Raw genomic sequence first — 26,557 nt, 5'->3', positions numbered from 1 at the left:
CTGGGTGCAACTTTTATGTAAGTAAAATTTTTTAATACGGCGAATATTTTTTTTGCTACAGACCTTAGCAGAAGTAACTTTTCAAAACAGCGTTTTTCACCATTTTTTTCAGGAATTTTTCAAAGCTAGTAAATGTCGTATTTTTCGACTGCCTTTATACTACATAGATAGGAAAAATGTTGACGTTTACGCCACTATATTTAGTTTTGTAATATTCCAATTAGTTTCGCTACTATAACAGTTTTACACCGTGTCGGAGGTGCGTCCCGAGTTGCCCCGCCAGTCCCGAGTTGCCCCGGTTGATGGTATATGGTAATATCATATCAATAAAGGAAAAACAAGTAAAAATCGCGGAAAATCTCATTTATTCTGCCTCTACATTATCTACAATGAAAGAGGAGGACTTCAGAGTACAGTTAGTAATGGATGAGTACGGTACACTCTGCATGCTTTGAATGTTTTAAAATGAAGTTTTATTCCAAGTGTCCTGAGTAGCCCTGTTTGGCGGGGCTACTTGGGACACTTTTTTTTTCTTCTGTCACCTTACGAATAGCATATGGCATTTTTTTGACAATGCCATTCAAAAGCCCTCGCAAAAAGCTATAAAATGAGCCTAAATTTGTTTATGAAATGTTTCATCGTAACAAGTTATTAACAGTTATTAACAAAAAAATGCTCAAAACTGTCCCGAGTAGCCCCAGTTGACGGTATTAAGATCATTTGGCTGCTTAAGTCGCAAAATCACCAGGAATTTAAAAGTAAAGAAAATAGCCAAAAAGTTCACCATTTCTTATAAGAGAAAACTTTTTGGAGCCCAGCTCCATTGTCAGTTCAAAACCTACACAGGTACAAACAATTAGTAGCCTAAAATTCACAATCAAACAATTCACCTAAACTTGAAGACATTAGAACTAAAATTGAAAATTAAACAAATTAAAATGTGATAACATGCGGAGAAGGTATTATCTATTTACAATTTGTAGAGGATACAAACTGAATGCGGCATTTAAACTGGGCTTCTGTTTGAATTACGCTTTTGATAGGAATTAGGCTTTTGATAGAATTGAAAATTCAAATATCAGGTTTCTAAGAGACATTTTATTATAATTTATGACATCGCAAATGCAAATTCATCCATTATCAAGTAGGGTTAGAGTTCTGCAACCCTTGAATTTGAAATCTTGAAATGATGTTATGGTAGTACAAACATTGGGCAATATAGATACAGATGGAAATCAAAGCATGAATTGCAAGAACAGTTTCAATGTCCTTACAAGGTAATTACTTTGTAAATTTATATCTGGAGACTCATGCTTGATGATGAGATCCTCAGCTATCACGTCATTTGGTGTCTGGGCATCTCATGACAATGAAGGTGTATATATTCATTAATGAATTATAAACCATTATCAGTGATCATTAACTTTATTTTCAGTCTGGTCTGCACCCTGTCAGTGAATATAAGTCTTTGCATGTGAACAATTCTGTAATGGCTGAAAAAAGCCTCTCCATGCTTTACTGCTGGGGCTCCAGCAATTGTGGCCAGCTTGGAGTTCCTGGGACTTTTGATGTGCACCAAGAAGGTGGACCAACTGATGGGCACAAAGTTGATTTACCAGTCAGATTAAAAACTATTAATAACATCAAACAAGGTGAGTATACCTCCATGGTTTTCTCTATGTTGATTTTATGAACATTTTGCACTATTTTCACTGTTGATTACATTTATGTGTGTTGTTCTTGGTTCATTTATAAATTGGTTATTTATTTAACTGTTGTTACATGCATTTGTTCCAAAATTACTCCTTCAAACTAAGGATTCTATTTATCCATGCAACATAACCAAATCATATCACGCATTTTATGTTTTTGGATATAGTCTTAAAACTCATTTGTTAAAATTGTACTAATAATCTTATGTGTAAATGTTTCAGTTGCTGCAGGACTGGAGCACACCTTATTCCTGACAAACAAGGGTGAAGTGTTTGTTAGTGGCAATGGCGAGGTTGGGCAGCTTGGCATTCTTTTGCCTACCAGCATCAAACAGATCCATGCTCCAGGTAACCTTCTCTGGAAGCCACATATTTTCCACTGAAATTTTCAGCTGTAATCTAAGAAGCTATTTCAGCTATTAAGTTTTTTAAAAATGCATGTTAGGGTACATTATATGACATGAATAAGCTCCTCTGAAACCACAGCTCATTCTCTAACTCTAACCCAAAGCCTTCTTATTAAGAAGAAATTCTTCATTTTATGAGTTTCCTCTTGATTTCCATTGTAGGTACACATTGATATTAATGTTCAAGAGATTTTCCTCATATTTGTATTCTATTCGTGCAGTTCAAGTTCTCACTTTAAAGGATCATCAAGTGATGCAGGTGGCGGCTGGTGAGCAGCATTCAGTTGCTGTTACCACTTATGGTGAGGTGAGGGTCATCCTAATTACCTATATTTGCAAGTGGAGGCAAGACACAATTAAGTAATTACTCATGTATTTGCAAAATATTAACTTTCAATAGAATTACTTGCCCATTTGTTAGTTTAAAAGCAAACTGTTTTTCGCCAGGTGTACAGTTGGGGTGACAACACGTTTGGGCAGACTGGCATAGGCGGGAGTGAGCAGGAAGGTCCCGTGTCGTACCCTGCTCGCAACAAGACGCTGGCTCACCTCATGGTGGTGCAGGTCGCTTGTGGTGCCCACCACACGCTGGCTCTCACTTCAGGTCTTGTTTTCTCTCTTCTCTTTCTTATTCCAACACAACTGGGCACCTATCTTAAATTTTGCATTCATAACTTGGCTTACTGTTTTTTTATCAATTGTTAGAACAAGAATCTGTGTTCGAATGAGCCTTTTTATGAATATTTGCTGGAAGTTTGTTAACAATGGTATTTATGCAAAATAAATATTTCTAATTTGGTGCTCCATTTCTAAGATTTAATTCGATATGTTTTGCAGTAATTTTCAAGATGTCCATGGTTGTATTTCGTAACTCAAAGTCAGGTTCTTGCGCTTGATGTGCTCTGATGAATGATTGATAATTTGTATACTTTAATTGCTAGGGCGTTTTTCGTAACATGAATGATTGATAACCTTTTTATGATTTTACTGGTAGGGCGTTTTTCGTAACATTAATGATTGATAACCTTTTTGTGATTTTAATGTTAGAGCTCTTTCCGTAATATGAATGATTGATGAACTTTTATGCTCTAAATGCTAGGGTGTTTTTCGTAACGTGTTTTTGTAACACAGATGGCAGCGTGTACGGCTGGGGCCTCAACAGCAATGGCCAGTTGGGCATGTTCACCGCCGAGCCTGTGAGGAAAGCTACACTCGTCACCGCGCTGCAGGGCCTCCCCATCATGCAGGTGGGGTAACTTGCCTACATCTCGGTATCACTGCCCCTGCTGCCTGCCCTGTTAACGTGGGCATGTGGGGTTGGTGGGGTGGCCAACCATCATTTCTGTATTACTGCGTCTGTCCTCTTAACGTGTGGGGTGGATGATGTGGCTCACTATCATTTCTGCAGCATTGCACCTCTTTTGCTGCACACTTAACGTGGCCATGTAGGTCGGGTTGTGTGGGGTGGGATCGTTAAGCTCCGCTCTTAAAGATCACCAATAAGATGAAACAGGCAAAAAATTCACTAACAAAAGTCCATCTTCCTGTTTTTCACGAACAATTTGTTTGGAAAATAAGAACCAATTTTTCATGTTATTCATTTCAAAATATTGAATAATAATTACCATGTAATCAATCAGTTTTAAGCAGTTCTGAAAATTATCGATTAGCTGACAAAACACTGATAAGCTTTATATTCGTATTGATTATTGACCAATAATCTCTTTTCAGTTACGTTTTAACCGATCTGGAGTTGTATTGCTTGGGAACTATAAGCTCATCCTGAGATGAGATTATGGATTGTTATTCAAGTATTCATGGAGTCGAGCTCCTCTGGAATTTGTGTGCAAAGTTCTTCCAATTGAAATGAGTTTTACGCTTGATTTAATATTTTTTTGGGAAAATGTGGCAGCATTGTATTTATACTTTAGAAAAGGATTTTTTTTTGAATTTCTTGTATGCACATTTGATATTTGTGTGCAGTTGAATTTCCCCATGAAGTAAATAAATTTTTATTTGGTCAGCTGTGCTGCGGAGGCCAAATGTCAGCTTGCATCAGCCGCTGCGGGTATCTGCTGACCTGGGGCAACAACAGGCACGGTCAGCTAGGACGCACTATTGTGTCCAGCAATCCTAAACAGTAAGCAGGCTGGGCTTCGCTTCAGGGCTTCATTATTCTCTTCTATGACATTTCAATTCTACCAATTAAAGGCTTGGATAATTATTAAACTGCATGTTGAACTAAGTTTTTTCCGTCAGTATTGCATAACAATGTTGAGGCATTATTCTGTGTTCCAATGAATTGTCTAAGTTTTTGTTTCACCGAGTGTTGAATGACCCTAAAGGTAATAAACCATGATACAGCTTGAAATCACCATTGACTTCAAGATGTTATATTTTTCCACAAGGTGTCAAGATTTGGGATCTGCTCTATGTTCTGCCACCCCGAAAGTGGTGCCCAACCTGGCCAGCTATTCCGTACCCATCGTGTACGTGGCAGTGGGCAGCAACCACGTTGCTGCTCTTGATTCTGATGGAAAGGTTAGTTATTTCAATTCCTTCACGTCACAGCAAGGCATTTGTCCTCCAAACCAATTTGTTATTTGTTAAAACTTGAACATTAGGTAGTTGTGTGTCACATCAGTATTGCTATTATTACAAGTTCTTCAAGGGAGCAATCCAAGTTTATTGTGATGGAACGGGATTACTAGAAGGCTGTGTGCTGCTGTGGATATTGTTTCTTTCATCAATGATGTATAGGGTTATGCATACAACATCAAGGAGAATTTTTGGAACTCAAAATCGCTTGCGAGAAATGCTTCATAATTTTGTGTTAGTTTGGACTGTTTACACTGTTGATGCACAGCAGCTGTGGAAGTTTTGTCAGTGATGACGCCGTTCATGTTATATTAAACACTTTTTGCAGAACTTGTATTAATTTTGTTCCTGATCGCTCTAAGATTTTTTCAAGTTGAAGTAATTTTGATAATTGCCTTAAATGCCGATATGTCAGCTGTGGACGTTCGGCAACGGCAGCCTGGGCTGCACTGGTCACGGTGGTGCCGGTGGCCCGGATTGTTCACTTAGCACCCCGCGCACGGTGCTTGACCTGGTCGGCTCGACGGTCACGCAAGTCGAGTGCGGCCGCAACCATACGCTCGCTCTCGCCCACGGCAATGTCAGTCACATGCTTATCGCCAATGAAATATTTTAAACCTGAATTTGCTTAATAATGGTTGAGATCTGTTCGCATTCATTAATTATTATTAATGCCATAAATATGATTGATTCAGTTACACTATTTGAAATTTATCGATTTTTGTGATGAGGCTGCAAAATCATTGCTCTTCCTGTATATGCACTCCAATTATTCTCGCGTTTAAACTCGTGTTACTATGGAGATGAAAGACTTATTCGTTGCATGCTTAGTCTTATGACTGAACTCTTGATGCTGATGTCATTAAGTACATGCATATTTTTATCCTTATGAAAAACTCCACAAATCAGGTGTACGCTTTTGGTGACGGCAGCAGCGGTCAGCTTGGCATCACAGAAGTGCCCTCCTCAGGCTACGTCACGGCGCCTCGGCAGCTCAAGCCGCACTGGCAGAACAACCATACGCGCGCTAATGAAACCAGGCAAGCCGGTCAGTAATCTTTGTCACTGTTAAATTCTTGAAGTGTTGGATCCGTTCTTATAAAATGATCCTTTGAAATTGGGAATCCGTACCTGTATACACACTCATGCTCCTTCCAATTGGTTTTCATAGCTGTCAAAATATGCAAGCTTACTAACAAGCTTGCATTAAAATGAACTGCATGACAAAGGTCATCACGAAGGAAATTTTTTTGGTTGTGAACATATATTTAAATCGAGATACTTGCGCTACATATTTGATTGTAGGTTACGAATATCCGTTCAAATAAGTTGTAGGTAACGAATTAGTGTGAGTTATGTATATATGTTATTATATACTTGAGAGCGGTTTTGGTGCGCAGATGCGTGTGTTCAGACCTCTCCTGACGGCACGCCTGACAACGGCTGTGAGGACATGGAGGTCGATGAGCCTCTAGCTGAGTCGTCGCCTGTGTTCGTGAAACAAGTAAGGGTTTCTTTATCGCTAGTTTTTATTGTACTAAGCTAGATCATAGGAGACCACTGTCTTCTTATTATGTTCAAAGCACAACGTTGGACATTGTTTCTCTTCTCTCGTAGTTTTATATATTTTTTTTATCTCTAATGTCAGCTATTTGCTTGTGCAACCTAGAGACATTTCCTCACGATAACGACATGATAAGCTGAATATTTTTGCGACTGTTCTACTGTATCTGTATATAATTTTATTTGTAAAATTAAATACCGGTATACATAATTAGGTATTGTATTATGTTTCTGTATATAAATTAGTTTGAAATTTGTATTGATGTCAAAGATCAACCGGTTTTACCGTATCTGTATTGATGTAAATGATCTATTGAAGTGATGTACACGCAGATATTTTGTGGCGGGGACTGCAGTTTCCTGCTGACGACGTCGTGCCCTCGTCAGAGTTATGACCGCACCGTCGCCGCCTGCTGCCCCGCCCCTGTACCGCCTCCCTCCGCTGCCTCGGCAGCACTTGCTGCTGATGCCGCTGCTCAGGTCGCTCCTAGCTCCATATATTCCTATAAAATATTCTTTGATTCCATTGCTATAATTAAGGTTATGACGTTTTTCATTATTCACTGAAATTAATATGAAATAATATATATATTGCTTAAATTGAACACAGACGCGCTTCTTTATTACACCATGTAAAATTTTATCAGTTTTGTTTAGCTGTCAAAAGGCTGCTTCACGATGCACGTAATCCTTGTTGGCCCCTCCTTTGCTGCTACGTTGTTGAGAGTTTGCTGAAACATCTTGAGAGAGTTTAGATCTGTGTATGCGTGATGCAAGTAATTTTACTTTAACTGTAATTTCAAGTTTTATCGGAAATTGACCGCATTCATAACACCTGTCGTTCATAATTATTCGGACGAATGAAGTAGCCTAGTTGTGAAGTACAAACTAATGGAATATCCAACAACCTATGTCTCGTCTATGTCCTGAAACTTGCATCTCTGTGGTAAAGGTGGCCACGATTGCCGTACCTTTACCCGCTCCATCGTCCCTGGAGGAGGCGAGCTCACCCGTCCCAGAAGTCTTGCCTTCTCCCACCCTCGAGAGCAGCGAAGCGTCAGGCCGGCGGCTGCCCGTCTACGAGCTCCAACTCGCGCACGTCCGATACTTGGCCGACCTTCTGCCTGACCAGCGCATCGAGAGTGATGTTTTTACGTGAGTTTGGTGCCATCTTGGAAGAGGTGCTAAACACTTCATCTACTGGCTGCTAAACACTTAATCTATTGGCGGCATAGATTCCAGGCCTTACGATACGAATAGCATTGTTGATGGTAAATTTATCCTAATACATCGATTGTATAATCCCATTGTTTGCTGGTGGTCTCGCTAGTTTCCAGGCCTCCGAGTACCGATAGCATTGACGACGGTGAATGTATCCTAGGACAAAGGGTTAACCCATTGTATGCTGGCGCAAGATACGACATAAACTGGCCGCAAGATACGACGGTTTATGCATGGGGACAACTGTTAATGAATCCGTGGACGGAGTGTTGAGTGAAGGCTACATGTCGACAAGTTTACTTCTTGTGGTTGTGTTTACATAAAGAAAGACCGTCCCTTAAGACAAGTCTGGAGTAGGATTATTTCTCTACGCATTACGCATCAGACCGTGAAGGGGAAAATGGTCGGCATGTAGATGCCGAAATAAAAAATGCTTATACATGTCATAGAGCATCAGGTTTTGGCAGCTATTACTAGAATTTATGTATATTAAAAGGAAAAACCACGTTTTTTGAATGGAAGCCGTTAAATTTAAACACTGAGGTTTTGAGCCACTTTGTTAAAATTTACATCGGTATTTCCAATTTACCTCCGAATCCCCCCCGTGAATCGTTCAGAGGGGGTCTTCACATGGACATGGTCTATGTGAAGACAGAGACAAAGCTTGCGGCCTGTTATTCTCAGTCCATAAATTACTTGTTAGCATTGCAGGATTGGTAACATTCATCGGCTCATTTGTGTGCGCAGCTGACGTCACACGCGAGCCATCTGTTGGTCGAGTCTTTTATCATTAATGTATTCTAATATTCTTTCATGTTCATTAAATTTTAGAGGTTGTCATTGCTTCTTTTAAATCAACTCAGATATTTGGCTTTAAGAGATCTTTTGACTTTTGGAGGCTAAGAAAAAATTTTTTGCTATGCTTGATGGCTAATTAACTGAATCGCTCCTAACCACCTATATATTCAATATGCTATCGATACCGTTCGGTTAATGGTAGACGGCCAAGCTACAGATGGCGAGTATTAATATCTTATTAGAGTATTATCAAAATAGGTAAAAATGTAGCTACATTGGCACCCATTCTTGCTCAGTTATTTGGAGACTGCGCTGGCGTCAGTAGCGTGCTGGAATCAGTCCTTCTTGTGCACCACGTTTATTCGGGACCCCAACGAGCACGCCATTGACATGCACGCCGCCTCCAACTTTATGACAACGCTCGCCTCAATCACACGCGACACAGCCAAAGATATGGTCAGATTTGCATTTGAAAATTCTCGTGCTGCATGCTGAAACCGTTTGGAATTTTGTGTGTTTTGTCACTTGATGTCCGGTTAGGTGATACACACTTGCCATATTATAATTTGCTGGTAAAAATTAAATCTATCCATTCTATTATCATGATTCAAATAAATTATGTTACCACAAACGACTCACTAGATATGGAGTGGCATTCAGTCGACTGCGTCAAACTTACCATCTTGGTGCGTGACGTCCGAGTGTCTGCGAGCGTATGTGCTGTTGGTGCTCACGCCGCACTTCAGTGACGTCAGTAACTACAAAACACTGCATCTGCCGTACGCTAACAAGGCCAGCGCATGGTCTCCCAAAGCCAAGTCCATTATGGGTCAGTAGTCTACCATTCGTATCACAATTCTCCCGCTAGAAAAATCTACAAAATTAATTTTTTTTTGTGAATGATTTCAAATTTTTGGCTTTTGTAAACATCAGTTGTCGCCCATTTATTGTGTCATTATTGTGTTATTATTATCACTTATTTATAGATCCATGCTTTTCATGAAGAGCTTTTAGTTATTATTCTTTGGAAATTATCAGTTTCAGCTTGTCCTTGTATCCGGCTGGTAATATTAATAATATTTGATGCGAAACTTCACATACTACCATTACTATAACATAATCATATCATTTGTTTACTTCGGTGATTTATTGTTTGCAGTATCACTTAGTTTAAATAATAGAATGTTTGTATCAATGCATGATTTTTCCCTCAGTGCACTGGCTGTCGCAGTCATCCCTTGACTTCCTGGAGCGGATGGTGAAGGCGTTCGTGGGAGCTGTGGGGCAAGCTCTCAAGGATGATAATCGCCAGCAAGTGAGTCCATTAACCTACTTCAAGCCATTAAATCCAGCATTAACCATTCATTTCTGAATAATAGTGACTTATAAAACGTTGAATGGTCATTATTTATGGAGCGTTTGAAATTACTTCATAAATCACTTTATTAACTCGTTGCTGGTGACAGACCATTAGCGTGTACTCGTACCTTGAATTATGGTTAAGATGCACGTTTAACATGCTAACAATACAGCGTGTTGAGGAGGCTGTATATGTGAATATTTCTGTAAGATGTTCATTACCACTTATTGATAGGCGCAGATAATCTTCTTTTTATTAATGGCAATATATTAATTTATTATTCAGTTACATTCTTTCATTTATTCCATACTAAGGAACAATTACAGTGTCCACACTAGCGAGCATTCACACGAAAAGTATTTTTGCAGCAGGTGGCTTAATTACGTTTGGTTGGACGAACATCACAGTGTATTTGCCTTATGTGAAATTGGTGGGATTATTGTATGAAATGTTCCATGTTCTTACCTCAGACTCACGTGAAGCCAGAGCTCGTTGGTCTCTTCGACTTGTTAAAGCAACTCTACGATGTGAACAAACACAGAGCGACTGGTATTGCTTTGAACACATTCTACGTGGACGAGATCTTCGATTTTGTCATGATATCTGAAGATTACAAGCGGTGGAGAGAGAAGCCGCTCATGGGCGCGAAAAAACTCTCTGACAAGGTACAATTTTGATGCTAAAATCGGACTGACATTTTTGGCGAGTTAATCTTTCCAAGTCCACAATTTTGCATTGTTTTTTGGTACCTGAGTATTTCTATTATTGTAGTTGAAATATATTGTTGAAGGCTGAAAGTGAAGCGCAACAAATTTCATTCACTTATTACTAGGTCTATATCGGGTGAATTTCCAGTTGTTGAAATACGTTCCTTCTAATTATTGTGTCTGTCAGGTACCGATGTTTTTCTGCGACTATCCTTTCCTCTTCAACGCTGTTTGCAAAAACGTAGTTCTCAGAGTGGATTCAATGGTGCAGGTATGCTACTCAATGAATAATAATGTTTACGATTGATTGTTGTACGATTAATAATTTTTGTTCTATTAGAGTTGTCTCAGATGATCTATCTTTCTTGTGTGAAAGTATTTTCTTTACATTGTGAACTTCTCGACCTCCTGAACTTACGTGAAATCAGTTGCATTAACAGGATTTTTACTTTTCTTCGATGCAATGATTTGAAGTATAATTCATGATTGCCGAGAGGCAAGCATTGGTTACAAATGCTTGCATTTCGGCTCTCATTTTAATTCTTAAGTTAGTGGTTAGTCGTGATTCTGTGTAATATAAAAATTGTAATAAGATCAAGTAGAAGAGCTACTCATCAGTAATGAAAATAAGTGTGCCCGTCTAATAAATAAAATGAGAAATTTTCTGTATTTCCCTTGCCTTACTTGGTGTTGTTAATATTTTTCTCGCATGACAAGTTCTTTCCTCTCCTTATATATAGATGCAGAATGCAGTTCGATCGTCAGTGCCCCTCGCTAACCTGCATTATGGAGATCCAACGGCACTTTTGTTTTCCATGTTCGGTGCGAATCTGAGTTTCGACCCACACCTCAGACTCAAAATCCACAGAGACAACATCTTGCAAGATGCTTTCGACCAGATCAGCATGGCCATGCCCAGAGAGCTTAAACTGCCACTGGTGGTAAGCAAATTTGAGCACAACTACTTTTAATCGTAATCTAAAAACAAATTGAAATTCATTGTCGGATTGGAATTTTTTACATGGAACGAATTTTTGTTTGAAGGTAATAAGCATTATTGGGCTCTTTGGCTCATGTATTTGATTTATTTAGTGAGATCGATGAGATCTACTTTGTTTAAACTTCTGGAAATATCGGACATTCGTTTGATAATATTGTGTATTTTGTAGGTTGAGTTCCACAACGAAGAGGCTCAGGACGACGGAGGTGTTCGCAAAGAGTTTTTCCTCCTCCTCATGCGTGAGCTCTTGAATCCAAATTACGGCATGTTCCAGGAGTACGAAACGTCGCGCTACATCTGGTTTAGAGAAAACTCTTACGAGTCTCGGCACATGTTTTGCCTTGTAGGTGAGTCAAGGGTGGTCCAGTTCTGACATGTTCTGCCTTGTTGGTGAGTTAAGGTCGGTCCAGTTCTGATATGTTCTGCCTTGTAGGTGGGTCAAGGGCAGTCCAGTTCTGACATATACTGTCTTGTCCGTGAGTCGTGTCCATTGAAAGAATTTCTTCCTCTTGTCTATTTATTCATCAATTTATTAGGAAGAAATAATTTATTAGTGAGCGTAATAGGTCCAGCTGGAGTGAAATTTTTTTAAAAAGTTCTCTCAAGCAATATGTAGCCGCTAGTTATTTTACAAACCTTACGTTCCTCATGTTGCTTTGTTCAACTGAATGATTCATTGGAAAATTATTTTGTATTCCAACACATTTCTTGCCCCCTTTACTGCAGGAACCTTGTGCGGTCTTGCCATCTACAACAGCATAATCATCAACCTCCCCTTCCCACTGCCTCTCTACAAGAAAATTCTCAACGAGCCCATGACTTTGGACGATTTCATTGAACTGGACCCTGTCATGGGCAAGTAAGTTTGTCTGAAATTCCCTTTTTAACTGAAAAGAAGTTTTCTCTTTAATTTTGGGACTTTCTGAGGAGAATATGGCCCTTTAATGTTCGTCAGAACACATTTCACACTAATCATTGTAAAATTTATCACTTGAAAAGAAACCTTTCTATAGTTTTGGTAATGATGCAAGACTGTCCTCCAAAATAGGACATGAACATTGGCTCAACGAGAACTGAATTATTCAAGACCAACTTCGATGAGCTCATTGTTTCACGTTATTCCAGGAACCTGCGTGAGTTGCTGTTATATGAAGGCGATGACGTAGAGGAGGTGATGTGCCTAAACTTCACGCTGGACCGCGTCTACTTCGATGAGGTCGTCAGCAAAGAACTCAAGCCGGGCGGAGCTGACATTCCTGTTACTAATGACAACAGGTCGATAATTTCATGCGAATATCAAAATTTCTCTCATTTCATCACAATTAGTCCCGTAATATTTCCTATTTTTCCTGAAATTGTCTTTAATTTATTCATATAATGAATGCTAAACAAAGATCTGACAAATTCTCGTGGAGATGAAAAATTCGGAGTAAACATCTTTTCGATTGCCATGAGGAAACTTCTGCACTAACTCTGTATGTAAGAGAACTTGTCACACCGTTGTCATTTTCTTCAAGCTCGTACTTCGTTCAAAAATATACTTTAGAAATCTGTAGGTTGCAGTACCTTCGATTTAATTGCAAATAATTAGTTTTCTCAGCGCTTTATTCGATTGAGCTAAATTTCTAACTTGAACCAAGATGTTCACTCTTTACTGCAGAGAGAGAATTTAAACCTTGTTTCATGACTGAAAAATGATTATTTTTTTCAGTCATTTCTACCGTTTTCTTTTGGGCACAGAGTATGCAGCTCATTGACTAATATATACTAACGAAAAGAATAGAGGCGTTATCGTCTTTTTGTCCTTTGTATTGAGCAGAGAGGAGTATGTGCAGCTGATAGTCGATTACATACTAACGAAAAGCATAGAGGAGGAGTTCTCGTCTTTCTGTGCGGGCTTCGAGCGCGTCTGCGGAGGCGACATTCTGCGTCTCTTCCAGCCTGTTGAGCTCATGTCGCTTGTGGTCGGCAACGAAGACTACGACTGGGACGCTTTCAAGAGTAACACCTCTTACAAGGTCAGCTTTTTTTACTGGTGCTAGGTTTTCTCTCTGTGTTATTTTCCCGTTAATACGGGATAATAATAATAATAATTTGATATTTGGTTTTGCCCGCAGATCTTTATCGTAATGTTAGTTTATTTTGCTTTGAGAAATTTTGATTGTCATTTCGCGGTAGGATGTTTTAATTAATTTTACATTTTCGAAGTGCATAGTTTCGGTCTTGTGCTGCGCACCTCATTGCTCTAACATGTTAAAGCATATATATTATGGTTAAATTAAAAAAATAAACTTAACTATAAACACCACTGTCATTGCAGGGGGAGTACAGCGCCGACCACGAAACAATTGTCACCTTCTGGAGCGTCTTCGATGAGATGGCCCTGGAGGATAAGAAGAAATTCCTGCTATTCTTGACCGGCTGCGACCGCGTCCCCCTACTGGGCATGAGGGTTTGTGCTACGACTGCTTTTCTCAATTGAACTGTTGTACAATTTTAGCTAGATGAGCGTTTGTAAAATTGATCCCAATCCTGACTGATGGTGGGCATACAGTTTATTGCCTTCCAATTTGAGCTAATTATAGAAAATAATTTATTCTACAAATTAACACAAATTAAAAATAATCTGTAGCCTTATTTATGCATTATTCATTAAGAGGATGCCGTTTTTTTGATACAAATTTTATTTTAAAGGCCATCAAAATGGTGATAGAGCCAGTGCAAGACTCACGACTGCTGCCGGTAGCGCACACTTGCGTCCACCAGCTCGATTTGCCCAAGTACGGAACGAAGGAGCGTCTCAAGTACAAACTCTTGCAAGCCATCCAACACTACGAGGGCTTCGGTCTCGTGTAGTCGCCCCCTGTGCTCAGCCGCCAGTACGGTATGCATGCGGTCGCTCTCTTTATTTCAAAATTTTAGCTACTGAATCAATACTATTCAGGTCGAGATACAATTTCATGAAGTGAAATTAGTTTTTTGGAAAAAGTTCTAAGGTTTTAGAATTACTGGTCCAAATTTGAAATTGGACACACGAGCTTATGGCTCTGCGGTGCTGGCGCAGATTGTTTTGTCCGGTAATTGTTCTAAATCGTTAGGGAAACTATTGCTGAGCGTGTCATGCTGAACAGGTGAACCGAGTTCCTGCCTGGACTTGAAACGAAAAGTTTATTAGATGAAATCCTAGTCGCCAGTTATAGTTATGAAGTTTTGAGTTGTGTGGTTATTCTGATATCCAATACGAGATAGTCTTTTATTTGACAGAAGGTTGGCCCTCATGACTGGAGCTCAGACTGGCACTAATTATATGACAAGATCAAGGCATGAAATTTACATCTGGAGAACTTAAGTGAGATTAAATATGATTATGGATAGAGTGTCTACTTAACTCCGAATCAATTTTCAAATATGTTTAGGAATATAGTGTGCTCATTCTAGCCTTAAATAACGGAGAATATATTATTTACAATAAAAGAAGTACAATTTATCAGATTCATAGCACCTATGCGTAATGTGGCGTATGATACCAGTCAGTTGCAGTCAAGAGTCTTAGGAACGACAAAACTCTTGTTTGTTAATGGATTAAAGTTTGATTTTTGATATAACACGCCTCTGGCGGATCTCGTGTGATAACCACGTCTTCGTATGTACTACAGTAGGTACTATATTATATTACGGCTGATTGAACATTATATACAAACCCGCTTTTCCCGTGAAAATAATTTGTTTTACGATATTTTCTATGATTTATCTTCTGGCTGTATCGTAACGTTTAGCCAGAGTTTTTGCATTCGAAACGTTTGCGTTGATCTATTTGTTGAAGTGGATGGATATGAGTGGTGCATCCTATTTAGGAGTTCCTATTGTCATTTTGTGAATGCCATGTTCTATAAGAAAAACAGCGTTCCAATGTTGACACCTGTTGTAGTATTGTAAAACAGTTTAGATGAAACGTATATATCATACTACATATTAATTCACGCGTACTCACGATCGCAACATTACTGCTGCTAAAAAGTTGTCTATCATACTTTTTACCGATTTATTTATGATTTACTGATAGTGTGGGACAAGTACAGAAGTAAATCTAAATCTTAGAGCGTCACAAAGTCGTGCAGCACAGTCCGAGGCACGGCAATGATTCTTTGCAACGTTTTAGACGGTCTCCAGTATATATTGGTCAATTTCACTTTTAACTGCATCCCCACATTGTTGTGTGTGTTTTTTTTTTTTTTTTTGTCGGGAGAAAGTCACGCTTTTATTTTCATTCCAACGTCAACAGAATACTTCATTAATATCGGGTTCGTAGAATATTTACCAGTTTGTTCTTTTGGTGTTCAAATATTTTGAACAGAATATTAACAATGTGGCGAAATCAATTTCATGTCGATCGAGTTTTCATTTGATTTTAAGCTCTCACCTTAAAAACTTGGTTTATAACCATTTCAAGTTCTAGGCCGTTTACACCAATTGGGGCAATAGAAACTCTGTGCATCAGAATAGCTTTTTTCTTCTTTCGCTTGAAGTGGATTTCTTTAATATCCTCATATTTAAGGTAGATGGATCATTCAGCAGTTTTAATTAATTCTTACTAATCATTGTGCCTTTCTTCGCAAGTGTTAAGATACTTGTTATTCATGCTCTTTGGAAGAATAAAGTTGTGATGGAAATTTTTTTCTTCTTCCGCGTGTGGTATATTCAAATTAACGTTGCGTCGTCTAGTAATCAAACAATAATGTTGTCATTTATGCATGTAAATAGATTGAGCAGGAAGTATGAGTTGCAGAAAAAAATCAAGATTCGGTTACTCAATTGGATGTGTAACTATGAAATGCAATGAAACTTAACTTTAAACTACAGTAAATATGCTCGTTCAAATACGGACCTATAAGAAAGGTTTAATAAGCTGCTTTTCATATAACGTATTATTCAACAGAAAAAAAAACAAGTTCAAGTATACTTTAAACAAATGTACAAATATATAAAATTAGGGCAGTTTAGAAAAGTAGAACAACACATGTGATGTTATAGATATGGTACAGTACTTGTTTTCGATGATATGATAGTCTACATTTTTTTATCACGAATAGAACCAATTCCTTTTTCCCAAAAAGTTTTTGAAATCACATTCCTATCCATGCAGCATTACGCTGCGAAGGGTACACGGAGAGAAGAGAAAAAATTCTAACCTAAATTATATTTCCTCGTGTTATTCAGATCAACTATCGGGGTTATTTTTTCAAAATAATTCCAGTTGAAGGTCGCGATGATTTTACACTAAATCCTACTGAAAAATTTGCTGCGATTTTTTATTCACTTCTTAACTTAGGAAGGTGGAAAGATGTTTGTCCAGCCGTTGCTAAATGGTATGTCCGAGTGATACGGCACAATTGAAAATTTTCCTATTTGGATGGAGCATGAACGAAAGCTACACCAATAATCTGGGTCTGTTCTGTGAATGCCGCTGCTGAGATGAATAAGTTAGGCGTGAACTCCTAGATCGGCGTGTCCGTTGGTGGAGTGAGCCCCGAGATGAGGGCGAGAGTTACGCCTCGACTCAGACTGACCGCTGGATGAAAGACAGTAGCAACGCTGCTGCAACTCTTCAGCAACATCGAACACTGCAAATTTGAATTTAGAAATATATTTATCGATATTTTCTGGTAACAGATAGCAAGCTTAAAAAAATTAGTTATGAAAATGGCTCAAGTCTGGCTGTGACCAATTGTCGTGCCGATCTGTACTTTGATTTACTAATAACATCTTCGTGGCAACTACATTGAATAACCTTGCCCGATCTGTTCAGTAAGTCAGATAAAAAAGCTATGCCATTCAAGAAATAAAGTTTATCACGCACCTGTTGCACTTGGTTGAGGTAGAACGTCAAGGTTCGGATGTCGGTATTGAGGCGAACGCCTACGACGTCGCCGACCTGCACCCCGCCCTGACTCCTGTTGAAGTGCTCACCCGCGTGCATCATCCACGCTCGCTCACGATCAACATATCTACACCAGCCCCGCGCGCACTTTCCTGACCACACGAAATGCGATCAATATGGTGTTTTTTACTTGGAATTTTCAATACAAAGCAAAACTCAACTCAATAACTTAGAAACGATAAAAATCGATCAAAGCAGCTGAAATTTTCGACTGTATAGACAATTAAAAACTGAAACAAACCTCAGAACTTTGGTAAGCTGGGCACTTGATTGCGATGTTTAGCAAGAAAAATATATTCCTGAAATAAGCCAATAAGCATCGAATGCTGTTTTAAAAATGACAGACCCAGAACACTATTGTAAGTGCGTACACAACACCATGATCGCACCAAAACGTTCCTCACCAAGTATGGCCTCCGTGTTGACACCCTTAGCAGCAACACCGAAGGCAATATCTGCGTTGGTGTCGTATGTCAATAATTTGTACTGCCAGTAGTGACATCCGCGCGAGAAAGCGACGCTACCAAGACTGATGCGATGCTCATATGAGTCGCAAGACACGCGCGTGCCTTCCTCAGACACGTTCACGTCCGGGTGGCTCCTCTCCATGAAAAACCACGCCACTGAAGACAAGAATAATAATGTTCAATTTTCCATAACCATTACTACGTACTAATGTTCAACTACCTTAAGGTACTTTCATAACTAGTATTTTTATTATTGAAAATTTCGTAAAATGTCAATGCATGTAAATTATCAATTATAAACAAACTCTTGAAGGATGGAATAGAAAGTAGCTTTAAACAACAGAAACAAATAGGGTATTTTCCCGAGCGAGATCTGTTAGATCAACAGCTTGAAAATTCATAAAATGACAAAACCAACCTTCCGATGTGTGTAAAGTGAGCGGCGGTGTGTAATCAGACGCGCCTGCAGCGCTACACGCCTTCACTCGAGCTCGATACACCGAGTTGAAGTGTAGACCGTCGATGGTGCATACGCACTCGTCTCCGTTATACACCTCCTGCGCGCCACAATTACAACGTTCAGCAGGAATGCACGTACAAACTCTGGTTAACGTTAAATAATACGGATATTCTTTAGCTAACGACGCGTAATAGAATTCTTTCAGTTAACACGTTTTAGGAGGAAATTTTAAATACTTATAACTATTATTATAAGAATGATTAAGTTTTTCCTCAATATCATAAAAAGCTCTTGCATTATCCTAGTTTGCGCCTTGCGGCGAAAACAAACATGGAATAGTGTTCATCGATTAGGGACGAATGAGCTTGACACATGGTGCGTATCCAATAACAGCAATAACAAAGTGTTTCTCCAACTATGGATACAAATATATCTATTTTAAACTCAGAAGAAAAAGTATGAATTTCATGTTGAATTTACGTCGAGCAGAAAGGGTTACTAATTGTAAAGTGATATAGCTTGTGCAAATCTCTTGATTGCTCATTTAAGAGGAAGCCGACATTTCACTTAAAATTCGACTTCAGAATCCATTTGCCCGAGATTACTCCCATAAATAACAGGAAACTGCGGCATTTATGAACGGACCTTGAATTCTCCTCGGTTGCCGTCATCGATCTGCAGGGAGAAGCTGGAGTGACAGAGAGGAGGCTGTGGTTGCCAGGCGATGGTCACGGCGTTGTTGACGGAACTGCACTCGGACGGCACGAACTCCGGCACGCCTGGCACTGCTTCATCAAACATTCGCAATAAATATTACATAGGATCAAATATGCTATTAACCCTCTACCGCCAAAAAATTAAAACTAACCTGAGCAATATTGTCACACAAGACTACCCAAAAAGGATACGTAGCTAGTGAGCGCACAATGACTTGCACTGATGGTTGCCGCAACGTACAACATTAAAATGTTCTCTGTTGCGTAGTAAAGTCCTCCGGTTTCTACACTCAATAGTTTACATATAATTCAAGTTGAACGTTATGTTTCCGGAGAGTGACATACTGCCGTAGAGGGTTAACACTAGAATAAAGGTGATAAAATATTTGACGGGGCCCTGTCAAATTCAATGCTTAGTAGATGATTCAGTGAATTTAGAAATCAATTTGGGTAATTGAAAGTAAATGTTGACGCGTCTAACAAAGAATTGAGATTTTTAACAGAATTGAAATGTGCTACGAGGTAAGCCTCTTGCATCAAAGTTATTTAGACTCTACCTTGGAACTGAATGAAAGTGAAGTTGGATATGGCATCAGCCAGAGGGCGCTCGTCTACGCGGTACTGCAGGAGTTGTGCTGAGGGCGCCACAGCGGCCTCCTGCGCCAGGACTTCATCGCACCCAAATTTCAGCTCCTCAATTCGTTTGCTAAGTACTTCATTGGCCTGGAAGTATAATTTATATCAATATAAATTAGAATGTATACTAATTGCCTAACATGGCTTTAAACGAGATACATGATGCAGGTGAGTCCCCGATCTGGATCCTGTCATCCCCATTACAAATCCTGTCATCTCAAACCTTGTTTCGTCTTGTTTAAACCTTTAGGCTTTTGGCAATTAAACTTTTACAAATATATAATTGATGACGATATAATTGATAATTCAGTGCACGAACTTCCAACTCTTCATAGACATAAGTCAAATCATTTAAATCCTTTGTCCAGAGACGGTAACTCATGTTTCGTAGTCAAAAAAATTTACACCTAACAACATAAATTGTCATTAATTTATCAGTAGGTAACGGTTCAAACACGGTGAAAATCATAATGGCTATTAATAAATGACTATTTCAAACTCATCATCGAACCTCCATGAAGCACACGGGGTCAGATTCTTTGATGGCTTCAATGTTGAATTGAAGTCCAACTGTGGTCTCCTGCAGAGATTCTGTCGCGTCCTGAATGCGCTCCTGAAGCTCTAGGATCTGAGAGTAAAAAATGCTCGTCATAAATTGTAAATATACTCGACTAAATTAATACCTATTATATAAATAATGTATATAAATACTTTATTACATAATTACTATTCTAACTACGGTACTCCATTATGGAATATGGAGCAGTTGAGCACCTTATCAATACAATTAAATATTTAACATAAATATTACATAAATGCACTCGAGGAAGAGAATATAAAAAATCTATTTTGGCAACAATTTGCAATATCGAAGGAGAAGAAATCCGATGCTGATATTTAATAAGTGTGATCAAATGCCCCCAGCATCTGAACTTAACTAACCATCATCCGAGGGCTCTTCCAAACTTCAATTTAATCTTCAATTCGAGTAACGAAAAAATCATCCTATCGCATTTCATGGCCGCAAATACTCTGAGTAGAGAGCTATAAAATGAACACCCGGTGAAGCTGAAGGAACGAAAAGTTCCTCTTCAGAGGTCGTAAAATTAAATCTAATCAGACCCTGAGTAACAAAGTGCCCGACCGAGACAAAAAAGGAGATTGGAAGCGAGGACTCGAAGCTTGAATTTCCATAAACCTACAAATACGTTCGTTGAAATCAAGAACTTAATTTTCGATGAGAAGATAGAGTGACAGAACTAAATAATACAAGCGTGCATCGTTTGTCGCAGAGAGGTGACTGGGTTGATTAAATGCTGCAAAAATGTGAATGCAAAATGAATTATCAAATGTCCTATACGCTTTCTTGGTTACACAGACATGCATTTAGAAAGAAAATAATGGTGAGTGAATGACGTAAAAAATATTTAACTTTAACTTGCAATGAAAGATAACTCGCTAAACTTGATTAAAAATAACTCAGGAGTATGAAATCAAAGTCTATTTCATAGCCGAAGTTAGTTGAAGACGCGGGATATTAGACCTAAAAATTTGTTAACGTTTTAGTCTACGTTTTAGTATTATTAGGATTGAGTTATTAGGACTGGTATTATTATGTCTGATATTACTTGGACTCGTATTATTAGGACTGGCATCATTTAATATCTTTCGGGCGAGTCGCCTTACCTTCTGCAGCTTATGCTGCCGCAGCCAGATGAGGAGGCTGTCCCTGCGCTCGTGTAGCGCCGCGACCAGACGCTCCACCTGCGCTACCAGCGCCTCCTCCACGCTCTGCATGCAAGTCTGAACATGCACAGAGTGGGTTATGACGGCGAAATGTTGAGTTATGACGGCGAAATGTTGAGTTATGACTGCGAAATGTTGAGTTATGACAGCAAAATATTGAGTTATGACAGCGAAATGTTGAGTTATGACAGCGAAATGTTGAGTTATGACGGCGAAATGTTGAGTTATGACGGCGAAATTTTGAGTTATGACTGCGAAATGTTGAGTTATTACGGCGAAATGTTGAGTTATGACAGCGAAATGTTGAGTTATGACGGCGAAATGTTGAGTTATGACAGCGAAACCTGGGTTACCACAACAAAAACCTGGGTTACGACAACAAAAAACCTGTGTTACGACAAGAAAGGAAATGTGCAGGGTTACGTCAGCTCAAAGGTGTCACAAAGAAAAAAGTGGGTCATAATTTTTAAAAAAAGGTAGGAGATGATAGCTAAAAAAATGAGGGGAAGTGTTATGACAGCAAAATGTAGAGCCATGGCTCCGAAAATATGGGTTACTAGAGTGGAAAGGAAAGTTAAATGGGATCATTTCGAGAATGGCATGAATTCTTAAAATTGATAGGCAACGAGATGGTGCGCAGACAAAAACAAAACAAAAAACTACAAAAGTTATCTCGAAAATGAAATTAATATTGCCAAGAGGCTGAGAAGAGATACGAATGATTTTGTGAAATTCATTTTAATAATTTAAATTATAATCCAGCAGAATAAATTTCTACTGATATAATTTTATCCAACAAAAAAATGTCCTTATCATGCGCGAGAAAAAAACAAAAGTCAAACAAAATTTGCGAAAATTTCTCCGAGCTTTTTTTTCGACACCAGCAAGTGGTGAGTTTTAAAGAGTTTTACCGCGAGTGGTAAAAGAGTAACGCACCTCAAGCTGAGCAGGCTGGCTCTTCAGTCTGTGGATAATTTCAGAAGCAGCTTTGGCTTTATCCGATAGCTGATGCAGCTCCAACTTCATCTCCTTCTGCAGAGCACAAACATTCGCAGTATTAAATAATAGTTAGAATGAATATTAATAGATAATGCTAGACCTAAAAAATACAACTTGTTGCGTTTCGCGTTTCACTCGGGAACGATTATCACTTGATTATCCATAGGACTATCCAAGTGCATAATTCCTTTCGTCGCTAAATCATTTTATTCTACGTCTTTTTCCGAGACTTTCCACTGAATTTCCGTCACAGAAAAACTAGAGTAAAACAACGATTTTAGCATGTAAACACATAATGCACAAATCCAAAGAAAAATATAGCGATGTAACCCGAAAATGATAACCGTGCAAAAGATCCTATCGAAAAAAATAATTTCAAAATGTTTGTTACAGAATACACAGGATGGCGCGAGTATTCATTGGCGCACCGTCATTGAGCAAAAAGAAATGAGCGGACACGAAATCAAGGAGAATTTTTTGCGGAACTCGAGTGGTCAGCGGCGCGTTACGGAGTCGAAGTTACGGCCACGAAGTGTCTTGTGGTTGCTGGTGCCTCGCAAGGCGCACGGAAAGAAAATGTTTTCCGGAGTTTGCACTTAAACTGATGTTAAAGCTTGGAGCAAGAAAATATACTAGCGTGTGTTTTCCGTGACTGAATACCTATCCTTGTAGGCTAAATGAAGGTTCAGCAACTGCAGTTCATGGTTGGCAGACGGCAGCTCTGGTGGCACACATGACACGTTTGTGAAGTATGGGGGCGTCATGCATGTGTGAGGAAAATTTATCACTTCATTGATTTTATTGTACATGAATATTTATCTTAGAATGACAATTGAGTATACGTCATTGCAACACAAGAGTTGAGAATTGAATTTACTCACGCAGAACAATATTCTATTTCCACGCATTAAAAAATCCAAAATGAGGTCTGATCCCATAGGATCAGACAGGATAGGTCTTATCATCCTTAGCCATGCACGTTAGAAGTTTTCATTCTGCAGCCAAATAAATTATTCTTTGATTGCATGTCTATAAACTGAATCAGTGTCGATTCTTTACCATGATATCAGTACGAAATTTCGAAGAAATAATATGGCGTGTTATTGTTACCTTTTAAGGTTAGTTATGAATTGGCAGCACTGCCGGTAAACTGTAGGTTTCGCTAAAAATGTTCTTTTCATTAACCTTGTATCATTTTAAGCATGCGATATTTGTCTGCGAGTCGATCGTATTTCTATTTGTTCGGTATTACATTAGTAACATGTTATGATACAAATAAATGTATTGTGAAAACAAATTTCTTCGCATCCCCTTTCATCACTAGAGAGCGTTGACACAAACAATACCTGGCCAAATAACTTGCATTCAGGCTCAACGCCAGGCAGTACAAAGGATAAGTCGGCACTCTGCGTATCGCACTCAAACAATCCCCGACTGCAACCAGCTTTTCAGGCATAGATTTAGACGCTAGGCTAATTGAAGGATTTAGAAGGATCGGCTTCGTACCGGATCAAAAGCGTGTGCATGTAAGCGCAAGAAATAAAACTATGTAAGTTATGCAAGTTTTCAAGCCTGAAATTAAGGATAGATGCCAAATTCTTTGAGATTAAACATGCAGTTTCTTTCGAATAAACCTTCGAAAACTTGTAAATATAGCAAACCGAAGTGGACAACTTTCACGGCGTCGTGTGATCACGAATAATGGTAACAAACCATAAAAAAACAAGAAGAGTCTGACTGATGTAACTCTTACTGCACACCAAAATAAAAAAGTATTTCTATTGCGTAAGCTCATGCCAAAAGACAAGTTTAGAGTACTCTGATATTGAATGAAGTTCTATTCTACATTCATCAAGTCACGCAAAGGCGCAAGGATGAGCTGCATGTTTATGCAAAGACGCGAGACGAGCGCGTAATGCTGCTAAAAAACGTCAATAAAAACGAGTTATGACAGCTTTCAAGATGCCCCCTATCAGCAGCTAGCGTTTGCGGATGACAATTATGGAAAGCTGAGGCTAATAACCTCACTTTAACTCGTGACATTACAGAAGGCAGGATGCAGGCAGAAACCGGAAAATAACATAGGACAGGGTGCTAGCATAGAAAATGTTCGCTCCACCAGTCAAGAAATTCAGTCTTATAGAGTATAGATCACATCCCAACACAAGGAAATATTGAAAGTCAAAGCCAAAATGTTTGACAAAATATAGTTTTTAGAAAACTCAGTAGATTAGATGAAGGACGCAATTTTCTTCGACATGCGTATGTGGGTTAATCTTAAAAATACCACAATTTTAAGCTCTCCTAAATCTTTCATGAATTTAAATGGTGTCTTCACGGACAGAAAGTTGAGAAAATTTCTATAGGAAGACGCGAAATCACGGCTGTTACGAGGGAGTAGCTCGAACTGCTCTCCACCGCAGCTGTGTGCGAGAGGAAAGACACTGCGGGGTGTGGCTCGACCAGCTGTGTGTGAGAGGAAAGACACTGCGAGGTGTGGCTCGACCAGCTGTGTGTGAGAGGAAAGACACTGCGGGGTGTGACTCGACCAGCTGTGTGTGAGAGGAAAGACACTGCGGGGTGTGGAACGACCAGCTGTGTGTGAGAGTAAAGACACTGCGGGGTGTGGAACGACCAGCTGTGTGCTAGACTTTAATTGATAAAGGGTGGAGTCTTATAATTTGTAGGATGCTGAATTTATCCAACTTGTATTTTATTAATTAACTACAACAATTTTGAATAGGGACAATTTTGCAATATGTCGTAATTGTCGTTATGATGCAGATTTTCTATGAAGGAATAATTAATTTGTCATGTTGTGAATTGTAAAATTTCCTAATTTTATACCACTAAATTAGTGGCATAAATTGTCAACCAAATTAAAAAACGTCCCGTCCAGCTTGCATTACGCCATTGTTTCTTCTTAAAAACAAAATTTCTTCTCACATTTGCGGATACACAACAAATACCTATTGCAAAAAAAGTTAAGCACAATTTTAAGTATTCTTAAGAAGAATTTCCACAGGATGGCTGAATATACAAATAAAAAGGCGCTTGTCACAACAGATCGCATAAAAAAGGGCTGTCAAGTTACGAGTTAGCTTGTACGTACTCAGGAAGAAAACCGAAGAGCAAAATGAATAAGAAGAAATTCACAAAATATATATTTTGTGGATTTTCGTGTTCAAGTAGACAAAAAATAAGGTGATGAATGATGAACGTCGCTGATGTAACCCAGTGAGTCCCAGAGAAAATAAATTACGGGCGAGCTGCGCCTCTACAGCAATGATCAATGAAGAAAAATTTCGCATGAAGCCCTACACTCAGAGAAAGAGTGCGAAATCGTCCAATAGCAATGAACTTGTGCCGTTATGTGGGTCATCCTTACCCAATTTGTTTCGGTAAAAAGCGCATGCAGAAAGTGCTACATGCAGAAAGTATGTGACTATTTGGACAATATTACTTATTCATGTTTATGAGTTAGCAAGTAACAGAAGAACTGAGTGGCATGCAGGGGCGCTATCGGGGCAGATGTGATGCTGTCCAGAGCACGGGTTTGCTGCCATAACCACAGCGGTGTGATGTACAGAGTTTGCCGGAGCAGAAGAAGAAATCTTGCAGAGCTCTTAGTGAGTTATCCCGACGTTAGATCCATTGCACGAAATACAACTTGTGAAATACTTCCTGATATATTTTACCATGTTAACTCGTATATATCAAGATGCTGCTCGGACAAAATATACATTAGGGGCGGCTCCATCACAAACGTAGACAATCAGTGAGTCGTCAAACGAAGAAGTCTTAATAATTGAAGTATCAGACAGTGCAAGGAAACAGATAGTGTGCAGCAGCCCAAAGTGGTCTTATCACGACCGTGAAGAAGGGGAGGTAGTGGAGGTGAGACAGGAGAGAGGTCGAGTCTCTGAGCGTGAATGCTTTCCTTATGCTACGAGTGCCAACGTTAAGTGACCCGACTCGCTGAGTTCGTTGTAGTGAAGTGACACATAGAGACTTGTACTTGGTACCNTCTTATACACATCTAGATGTGTATAAGAGACAGATGCATACTTGACGCAAAATCTATCTCCAATACAAATAGGAAATACAATTAACTAGCGAACAAATAATTAGGCTGGAGAGGAGTAAATCCGAAAGGAAACTGCGCTCATTAATACAAGGCAAAGCTATACCAGGACGCATTAATTCAGGAGGGGCTGGGGAGCAAATTG

General features: G+C 39.1%; 2 protein-coding genes across 5 annotated transcripts in view; one reads left to right on the top strand and one right to left on the bottom strand.

Moving 5' to 3' along the window:
- Positions 1-1,434: 1,434 nt before the first annotated feature.
- LOC108668806 (probable E3 ubiquitin-protein ligase HERC4) lies at positions 1,435-16,036 on the top strand. The gene is made up of 24 exons (XM_018156058.1): positions 1,435-1,652; positions 1,935-2,060; positions 2,341-2,426; positions 2,567-2,723; positions 3,251-3,366; positions 4,144-4,259; positions 4,528-4,660; positions 5,133-5,297; positions 5,627-5,765; positions 6,118-6,221; positions 6,614-6,760; positions 7,233-7,435; positions 8,596-8,755; positions 8,942-9,128; positions 9,514-9,614; positions 10,130-10,324; positions 10,554-10,637; positions 11,107-11,307; positions 11,536-11,713; positions 12,093-12,225; positions 12,492-12,641; positions 13,186-13,384; positions 13,687-13,818; positions 14,061-16,036. Exons 1-24 carry the CDS (start codon positions 1,490-1,492, stop codon positions 14,220-14,222), a joined length of 3,537 nt encoding a protein of 1,178 aa, XP_018011547.1. The 5' UTR covers positions 1,435-1,489; the 3' UTR covers positions 14,223-16,036.
- Positions 16,037-16,281: 245 nt separating this feature from the next.
- Positions 16,282-26,557, bottom strand: part of LOC108668807 (E3 ubiquitin-protein ligase TRIM9) — a 37,206-nt gene continuing 26,930 nt past the window's right edge. For 3 of the 4 annotated variants that reach the window (XM_047884983.1, XM_047884984.1, XM_018156059.2), the window contains exons 2-10: positions 22,266-22,361; positions 21,270-21,386; positions 20,095-20,211; positions 19,505-19,670; positions 18,877-19,019; positions 18,190-18,328; positions 17,709-17,927; positions 17,224-17,396; positions 16,282-16,987 (exon numbers count right to left, since the gene is read on the bottom strand). In XM_047884983.1, coding sequence (XP_047740939.1) covers positions 16,862-16,987; positions 17,224-17,396; positions 17,709-17,927; positions 18,190-18,328; positions 18,877-19,019; positions 19,505-19,670; positions 20,095-20,211; positions 21,270-21,386; positions 22,266-22,355 — 1,290 coding nt within the window. In that variant the 5' untranslated portion in view covers positions 22,356-22,361 and the 3' untranslated portion in view covers positions 16,282-16,861. The remainder of the gene's footprint in view (positions 16,988-17,223; positions 17,397-17,708; positions 17,928-18,189; positions 18,329-18,876; positions 19,020-19,504; positions 19,671-20,094; positions 20,212-21,269; positions 21,387-22,265; positions 22,362-26,557) is intronic. The other variant, XM_018156060.2, reaches the window with a different exon arrangement.

This window comes from Hyalella azteca, unplaced genomic scaffold (assembly GCF_000764305.2).
Source record: "Hyalella azteca isolate HAZT.00-mixed unplaced genomic scaffold, Hazt_2.0.2 contig16654, whole genome shotgun sequence".
Lineage (NCBI taxonomy): Eukaryota > Metazoa > Arthropoda > Malacostraca > Amphipoda > Hyalellidae > Hyalella > Hyalella azteca.
Note: the sequence above shows the minus strand (reverse complement) of the source record. Positions and strands in the feature narration are given on the sequence as shown.

Excerpts from the sequence above, each read along its gene's own strand:
- LOC108668806 (XM_018156058.1), top strand. The coding sequence starts at position 1,490 with ATGGCTGAAAAAAGCCTCTCCATGCTTTACTGCTGGGGCTCCAGCAAT. Across the intron at positions 3,367-4,143 it reads AGGGCCTCCCCATCATGCAG|CTGTGCTGCGGAGGCCAAAT; the intron begins GTGGGGTAACTT and ends TTATTTGGTCAG. Across the intron at positions 6,761-7,232 it reads CTGCTGATGCCGCTGCTCAG|GTGGCCACGATTGCCGTACC; the intron begins GTCGCTCCTAGC and ends TCTGTGGTAAAG.